The following is a 9,366-nucleotide window of genomic DNA, read 5'->3' on the forward strand; positions in this document are numbered from 1 at the left end:
AACTATGAAATGCCATTTTGGGTCGTCTTTCCATTTTTCCAAACATCACAACTCTAGTTTTGGTTGAAATAAACACATAGTTTACCGATTTACATGTGAAAATATGTTGGCTCAATACACGCTAAAAGTATTGCGTTTTTAAATGGAGTCTGGTGGGTTTAGCACTATCGACTTCAGCGCTGTTTCTGGTTGAACAGAAAGGTCTCAAAGAGCTTTTAGAGAGATTTATCTCTGAAGGGATCCCTTCCATAATGTTGTCAGACACTTAGAATATTAATCTGAGTCTGTCAGTGGCAAAAACAGAACATTTTGTGAAGGTAAATACAAGCTGGACAATTACCCTGTTAACTCACATTGTAGCTTGTTTCTCTGACTGCAGCGACCTCTCTTAATACTGGACCAATGTCAAAGATTGTTGTTCCCATCAGTCACTTAGACACAAAAACATACAGTGGGAAAACAAAATCTGAGTATTATAATAAAATGTTATTAATTAAATTAAGCACTCCATACTGATTTTCAATGAAATGGTCATGACATTGGCATTACATTTCAATACTAAGGAGGCAATTCGGTCGGTGCCTAAAAAGGATTGAGTTTGGTACCCAGCCCTACTGTTATTTATAGACAAACGTTTTTAATAGACATGTTAAAAAATATATATGTATATATAGTATATGTACATATAAATGGTAGGCACTTACTTGGTGACACACATGGTGTTCTTGCACTTGAATTTGGTACCCAGCCCTAGTTGCTACCATCTTAAACCTTTTATTTGTTTAACCATATCTTGTAACTTTAAGTGTTTTGAATGGTGAACGTGATGTCCGGGCTTTTCATTAAGTGTCTGTACGTTGGATTCCAGGTGCCGTTCCTGTGCCCTCTGGAGGGCCACGTCTACCTCACCATGCAGTGTGAAGTTGGCTCAAAGGTGGAGGAGAAGGGCTTCCTGGTGAGTGCAATCAGATTGAATCACCACTAGGCATGGGCCGGTATAAGATTCTGACAGTATGATAACCTTCAGCAAAAAGATTTAAACTTTTTTTCATTGTACACAATGCATTTTATTTTAAAACGCACTGCACGCTGGCAGGAACAGGGGTTTCTAAGCTGCACTTTCTGTCCTTGAAGACTCATTAAAAAGAGGAACGGTATGATGGGAACTTTTAGCTGTTTTGAAACCGTGAGCAGTATATCTTGAGACCGGTAACCGGCCCATGCCAAATCATTAGCGTGGAATTAAGCTATTCTCAGGCTGGCATTGATTTGCTGATGCTATTTCCCAATACAAATATTTATGTTGTGATTATAATTCCTCTTCCCCCCACCCCCCCGAAGACGATGTTTGAAGATGTGAGTGGATTTGGAGCCTGGCACCGGAGGTGGTGTGTCCTGACGGGATACTGCATCTCCTACTGGACCTACCCAGATGATGAGAAGCGCAAGGTAACTGAGCAAAACTCTTTTTTTTTTTTTTTTATTGACTGGTGGTTCCTGTTTTTTTGGGGGGTGTTTGTATATATTAGTTTTATTTTATTGAATTACTCAATCAAAGAATGCACCTTCACCTGTACTTTTATTAGTACATTTTTATTATTATTATTATTAGGAAAATTTTTAAAAGGGGAAAAAAACAGTGGAGGACCTTAGTCAAATAACTTTAAAATCTACTGTAAAAGAGACAGGTAGCCAGTGCAGTGTCTTAATCAATGGACTGAGGCACCTGACAGTTTGTCTGTCTGTGTTAACCCCCTTTTTTTTATCGTTTCTTTTTTCTTTCAGAATCCCATTGGTCGCATCAACCTGGCTAACTGCACAAGTAAGAAGGTGGAGCCAGCCAACAGAGAGTTTTGTGCCAGACCCAACACATTTGAGCTGATCACAGTCCGGCCACAGAGAGAGGATGACAAAGAAACACTCGTCAGCCAGTGCAAGAACACCATGTGTGTCACCAAGTAAGTGCCTACCATTTATATATACATATTTAAAAGTGTATATATATACTTAACATGTCTATTAAAAAAGTTAGTCTATAAATAACAGTAGGGCTGGGTACTGAACTCGATCCTTTTTAGGAACCGACCGAATACCCTCTAGTATCGAAAATGCCTCGTCATTCAGATTATTTTTATTTATTTTTTGGGCTTTTCCGCCTTTAATGGACAGGACAGGTGAGAAAGGGGAGAGAGAGGGGGAAGACGTGCAGTCTTCCCCCTGGACCTCTGCGTCGAGGCATAAACCTCTAAATATAAGTGCGCCTGCTCTACCCACTGACCAACCCGGCCACATGCCTCGTCACTCAGTACCCCATTTCATCTTCTTTTTTTTTTCTTCTTTTTTTATAACATTATGTGGAACATTTTATTAAATAAAAACATTCACAGGAAGTCACACGGCTTTACACTTTATCACTCTTTACTTGACTATTGTATTTCTATTATAATTCCAACTTTATTGAACCCCACAATCTCCAGTCAACATTTATAATTCAACACATAAGTATGAAAATAACTGGATGTAAAGATAACTAATGTTTTAGGCACAGCTACCCCATTTCAATATCTAAGGAGTAAATCTCATCAGCGTTCTGAGCCAATCAGCACGCAGCATGCTTCTACCAAGATCTAATAATGTCTGATTGGCTGTCTAACGTTACACGTCATAGAGACACACAGGAAAAACTCTATGTTACGCACAGAGACGGGGCTCACGTAGTAGGAGCTGAAAAATTAAGAGTTGTGATGTGTATTTTAGAGCTGCAAAGATTAGTTGTCAACTCTTAAATTAATCGCCAACTATTTTGATAACCGATTAGTCGGTTTGAGTAATTTTTGAAGACAAAAAGTAAAAATTAAAAAATCTTTGATTCCAGCTTCTTAAATGTGAATATGTTCTAGTTTCTTCTCTCCTCTGTGACAGTAAACTGAATATCTTTTCACCATTTTCTGACATTTTAGAGACCAAACAACTAATCGAATAATCGAGAAAATAATCAACAGATTAATTGACTATGAAAATAATCTTTTTGTTTTATGAAATTGGAATCGGAAAATAAAGTGTGGTTACTTACCGGTAGTGAAGTCACGGTATTGAAAATCTCTGAACGATACCCAGCTACCTACATAACCTGCATTGTTTTTCTGTGCAGAAACTGGCTGTGTGCAGACACCAAGGACGAGAGGAATCTGTGGATGAAGAAACTGAACCAGATTGTGGTGGATCTGCGAATGTGGCAGCCAGACGCCTGCTACAGGCCGCTGTAATCACTGCACTCTGTCACAACCAGCCTTTCTGTCAATATCAGGGACACATGGCCCATACAAAGTGCAATACACTATAAGAATTGTTAAATATTTTTAACTTGTGGATATTTTCCAGGAGATTAGTAATCAAACACATTAGTGTTTAAGTTATAGATCAGAGGAAAGTAAATAAAGCCATACGTTTGAAACATTTCAGTACAGTATTTTGTGTAGGAGTCGGGGTTTGGCACTGTTTTTTTTTTTTTTTTTTTAATACACCTCTAGACCGGTTTGATACTCTATTTTGGGGTATTTTTGTGTTGCTGAATTTTTTTTTTTATGTTAAAAGTGCATGGCTTTAAATTATATGGTTTTAAAGCTAAAATCAAAAAATATATATATATATATATAAATGGTGTTTGAATAACAGAGAAATAATTTGAGGCACCACAGTTTTATCTCATTTTATCCTGCTTGACGGCACAGAACAATACTGCTAAGTTTTTACTTTATATATTAGCTTTTATAACTTGCGGCAGGACTTTCACATTGTTTCTTCATTGTCATGCACATATGTTTGATACCAGTTATACCCTAGCTTTTATTCTTTTTGAAATGTTTGTTTAGTGTTGTGTATTGTTGTTCTGTAAGTGTCAGTGTGGAAGTTCAAGTTTTGGATAACTGGGGGGGGTAAGATCTGTTACATATTCCATGCCATATCACCTGACCAAACACTCCTTTTTATGAAAATGCTAAACAAACATTGTTTGATAAGGGTCCCATTTTGGATATAACAGAGGTGTAAATAAATGATTTACAAATCTGAACATTGTACAGTGTAAACACAAAGTTGTCAGTGCTCTCTGGTGGACAGACTGTGTAACAGCGACACTGCTTGTTCATGACTTTAAACGCATCCTACTGCAGTACAGTACAGTTCAAAATGTATCAGCCAGCCTTTACTCTGTATCTGATGTTTTAAAGAATGGCTCGTTTACACAAAAGAAGCCATTTGCTTTTTTGGTGTATGTAGCAATGGCCACCAAAAGTTGTGTTTACACCTTTTGTATCCTGTCAATGTGCGGATTTGTTTAGTTTTAAAGGAGACTTATTTGTGTGCCCCCCCCCTCCTCTTGTAGTGCTTATGCAGAGTATGTAACAGACTTTACAGTGACCCTGCAGGGTGTTGGTAAATGTAATTTCAGATTGAGAATTTCACATTAGTCCAAGTAGAAGACGACACTTTTTCATCATGTTGGTAATGAAGTACACCAGATGTACTGTTTACGCATACCCTTCTCTACATACGAGTTCATCATGAAGCATGCAAGTGAGTGGTAATATGTTACTGCTTTCAACAGAGTTTAACAGACTTCAGTTTGTCAGGTATTTGTGCATCTATCAATAAATGCCTACAAAATGGACCAGGTTACTAATGCTTAAGTTCCTTTTGTCATTTTATTGAAATGTAACATTAAATTGAGTCTACAATGCATTTTGAGAGCTAAGAGATATTTTAATTTCATTTATAAGGTTAACCAAAAAGCTAACGAGTACTGTCAGGTGGCCTGTCTTACATTTTACTGTTCCAACAGGAGGCTACTGTGTTGTGTTAAAGTCTGTTTTACCTTAGTCCCATATTGGCAGACCTATCGCCACAGGTCACAAGGTCTGTCTTAGGGCTGCACAATATGTTTGTTTTTATTGCCATCAAGTAATCAACTGGTGCAATAAACACATTGCGAAAGGCTGCGACATATCGCAAAAGATACTGAGATTCTTTGTTAGTTGAAAGTATCAGTAGAAAACTACACTTTAAATGTAACTCATTCTTTTTTTTTTCAGTGGTGCCTTTTACATTCAATTTAATGTTCAATTTGTTCAATAAAAGAATGTTGGAAATGATTTCCTTTCATTTGATTTAAATTCAACAAGCAATTTGTTGTATTTGAGCAGAAGACAGAGCAGCAGAACTGGTTACAAAATATCTATCACAAGTAGTGTCATTATTGCAATATTCAACAACTTTATCCCATATTGGATATTTTCCTCATATTGTGCAGCCCTACTCTGGCTATACCACAGATACATTCTGGGATAGGAGAAAAAAAACACTGGGTTGTCATTTCTTTAAACCAATCACAATCGTCTTGGACGGCATGCGGCGACGGTGGCTCTGCTAAATAGTGCTGGGAAGGAACTTCTCTTTCCCGCAAAAGAAAACGCATCATACAATATTTTTTTTTTTTGATATTCTTTAGGGCTTTTTCCTTTTATTTAGAGCAGCTGAAGAGAGACTGAAAAGAGGAGCTAGAGGGAGGATGACATGCAGCAAAGGGCCTCAGGTTGGATTCGAACCCAGGCCGCTGGCAAGGACTTAGCCTACATGGGGCGCGCACTCTATCAGTTAAGCTAGATGCCACCCCACCTCATACAATATTAAATGAAGTTAACTGTTGACACAATACAGAACGTGAGCTACTTAAATTAGCTGAAAACCCTCTGGAGTCCAGCGATGACAGCGAAGACGAAACCCATCTGGCGTCCAAGCACGAAGGCAGAATCCCTCTGGAGGCCGAGCAGGTCGACAAAGGTAGAGCCCCTCAGGCGGCCGGGCAGGGATGGCGAGTGGATAGTGCCAAGGATAACCTAACGAAGGAGACTGTCCTGTGACTCTAACGTGTGGATTGACTACACCGTCGCCAGTGTACATCGTAGTTGATAAGTACGCCGCCACACCTAAGCGTCGTCGCCAGACGTGCCCCCCCCCAAAAAAAATGTATTGAGTGAATTCAAGTCAATCAATAGGCCTATACAGTAAGCCTATGATATAGCCTTTAGGTTTAAATGTATTTCAATTAATTCAATACATGTTCCAGGCCCTTTATCCATTATACAAGTTGCTCTAAAAGTACTGACAGTATAAAAATAATACGATAAATTAAATTGTAGTACTTCATCAGCTTATGTGACCTACACTGTTGGAAGAATGCATTGCAACTCTAACATTGATTGAACATTGGCGCCATCTACTGGATCATTTACACTAGTGTTTATTAGCATCATAGATCTGTTTACATGTAACTTTATGTATGTATGTGTATATGTATGCATGTCTACACTTTATTATATACAAATTATATCTGTACATAGTAGTCAAACGTTCATGTTTAACGTTACCTTGTTCATCTTTGTTTTTAGCCGTAACGTTATGTCTGTTTCTGCGTTGAAAGCAACACAAAGCCAGACTCAAACTCCCTTCTGTTTACACTTACTTGGCCAATAAAGCAGTTTCTGATAAACAATATGAAATATACTCTAAGTTCTTTATTTATTAAGTATATTTGCAGATACCCCCAATTAAAAAATTGATTGAAATCCGATTTGAGTCAAAGGCACCAAGATCTCAGGCGGCTGAGCAGGACGGCTCAGGCTGAATCCCTCAGGAGACCTGGCAGGCCAGTGAAGGCTAAACCCCTCTGTGGGCTGGGCAGGCGAAGGGGCAGCTGGGCTGGAGCCAGGCGACGGGTCAGCTGGGCTGAATACAGCTGGGCCAGGGTCTGCCAACAAGGCAACAGGATCAGGAGTTGGCCAGTCCGCCGACAGGGCAACTGGAACCACGACAGGAAACAGGGCAACAGGAACAGGAGTTGGTGGTTCCGCCAACAAGGCAACAGGAATAATATCAGGCAACAAGACAACAGGATCAGAAGTCGGCCGGACCGCAGACAAAACACGGGGGGCAGGAGTCGGCCGGCTGAGACTCTGGGCAGCCACAGGAGTCGGCCGGACCGCCGACTGGACACTGGGGACAGGAGCCTCATTGACGCCGGACACCGGCAAAGTCTCTGAGGCGCCGAGGAACGGCACAGTCCCTGAGGCGCCGGAGAGCGGCACAGTCTCTGGGACACCGGAGACTGGCAAAGTCTCAGGGGCAGTCTCTGGGACACCAGAAACCGGCATAGTCACTGGGGCATCAGTAAATGAACATTCAGGGAGAGCGGTCGATGTAGACTCTGGGAGAACGGTCATTGAAGACTCTGGACGGCTGGACGTCAGCTGAGACTCTAGGCGGCTGCACGTCAGCGGAGGTTCTGGAACACTGGTCAGCTCTGGAACACTGGACAGCTCTGGAACACTGGACAGCTCGGAAACACTGGACAGCTCGGAAACACTGGAGAGCACGGGCTCGGGGCTGAAGAGAGGTTGAAGCGGGGAATGGCGTCGGGACCCATATCGACCACGTCCTCTCTTGCGGCCTCCACGGTTCCCAGGAAAAATTGCCAGGCGAGTACCCTCAAAGGACTGCTTGTTGCTGGGATTGTCTTTCTAGCCAACATGGCAAAATACTGGAACAAAGTCATATACGTCTCTGGCTCTCCTCCAGGTAGAGAAACCTCATGACTAGGAGAAGCAGGCAAAGGAGCAGACCGGGTAACAGACAAAAACTCAGAAGTCAAAATGCTAGCAGACCTTGCAACAGGCAAGCTGGTGGGTGCGAGCTGGCACTGGAGTTAGAAGTGTTGAAATGAATCAAATAATCGATGCATTGCATCGCGGACATGGACGATGCTGCATCGATGCAGTGGCCGACCATAATCGATTATAACTCAATGATGTCGCTCGTTAACATAAACATTCAAATGAAAATAACATTCTCAGTAGCCGGGCTTTTATTTTGAAGGTGAAGAAAACAAGGGGCGTGAGCGGTTCGCATACGTGCCAGAGCAAAATGGCTGAGGGTCGTCCTTAAAGACGCTCCAAGGCTGCACCCCCCCGCTCCCAAAAAAAAGGCCTCATCACTGCTTGTTAGTTTGCTGGGACAGTCTTTCAGTGATACTGAGGGTACAGCAGTAGCACCAAAGACCCCCTATGCCATGGCTGAGGAGGAAATGAACAAATACCGCAAAGCTTCACCCCTGCCTCTGACTGAGGACCCCTTGAACTGGCGGCAGGTACAAAAGGTCATATTTCCCCTCCTCGCTCAGCTGGCAAAGCAATACTTGTGTGTCCCTGCCACAAGTGTATCTGCAGAGCGTGTTTTCTCCACTGCAGGAGATGTGGTCACTGCAAAAAGATCTCATTAGCAGGTGGAGGAGTTGGAGTGGAAAGAAAACGTTTAGCCCAGTCAGGAATAGTCATTAAGCCTGGGTTTCTTTGACACCGTCTCACAAGCTTCCAACAAAATTAACTCCTTAAGGTACTCACTGGTAGCCTCCTTCCACAAGGTTTTCAGCTCCACCAGGTCAAAAAATAAGTTACAAAGTTCCACAGACAGTGTCTCTGCCTCTCCTCCAGGTGGAGAAACATCAGGCCTTGGAGAAGCAGGCAAAGGGGCACGCAGGGTCAAAAACAAAGTACCTGTAGCTAAGATGCTAGCAGGCCGAGCAACAGACAGGCTGGTGGGTGAGTCATAATGGCTAGTTTTAAGGAAATTATCAAGTCTCTCCTTGATAATATTGAGGTTGGGAACAAAGTGACTCACCCAAGGTCTCTCCTCAAACCACTTCTGCTGCGTAGAAATCTTATGAAGGATAGGAGCATGCTGGTTAGGTTTAGAGTTTAAAAGACTCCACCTTCTCCTCACCTTCTCCTTAAAGAAACGCCTCTCTGCTGGGCCCATATTGTGGTCAGATTATTCTGTCACAGTCTTCCAGAGAATGTGGTGGACCCAATTGCAGAGGCAGCAGGCAGTGTAGTGTTCAAAGGTTTAATGGCAAAATACAAAAACCAGGAGCAGGTAGGAACCCAAAAACAGGAACAGGCAAACACTGAAATAGCCAAACGAGAATAAACTGAACAGCAAATAATGATCTGACACAAGACAAGGGCAACACAAAGACTAAATACACAGGGTAACGAGACAGGTGAAACACATACAGGGCAGAATAATCAAACAGACGGGAAACACAAGACAGGAAGTAAAACAAGACAAGACAAGGCAGAAAACCAGACTACCAAAATAAAACAGGAAACAGAACATATACAGAAACATACAACCATGACACTGGGATTGTTCTGGTGCCGCTGGAAATTCCACAAATGTCCGTCCCCTTCCTCTTCTTTTGTGTTGGCGTTCTAACCTCCGGTGGATTTGTGAGGACTATGGTTAACTGCTCCT

General features: G+C 41.8%; 1 protein-coding gene across 1 annotated transcript in view; it reads left to right on the forward strand.

Moving 5' to 3' along the window:
• The window catches only part of anln (anillin, actin binding protein), a 28,208-nt gene extending 23,058 nt beyond the window's left edge, over nucleotides 1–5,150 (forward strand). Inside the window, exons 21-24 of the mRNA XM_078267444.1 lie at nucleotides 869–955; nucleotides 1,342–1,449; nucleotides 1,786–1,958; nucleotides 3,152–5,150. Coding sequence (XP_078123570.1) covers nucleotides 869–955; nucleotides 1,342–1,449; nucleotides 1,786–1,958; nucleotides 3,152–3,266 — 483 coding nt within the window. The 3' untranslated portion in view covers nucleotides 3,267–5,150. The remainder of the gene's footprint in view (nucleotides 1–868; nucleotides 956–1,341; nucleotides 1,450–1,785; nucleotides 1,959–3,151) is intronic.
• The last annotated feature ends 4,216 nt before the right edge of the window (nucleotides 5,151–9,366 follow it).

The sequence above is a fragment of the Sander vitreus genome, chromosome 14, assembly GCF_031162955.1.
Source record: "Sander vitreus isolate 19-12246 chromosome 14, sanVit1, whole genome shotgun sequence".
Lineage (NCBI taxonomy): Eukaryota > Metazoa > Chordata > Actinopteri > Perciformes > Percidae > Sander > Sander vitreus.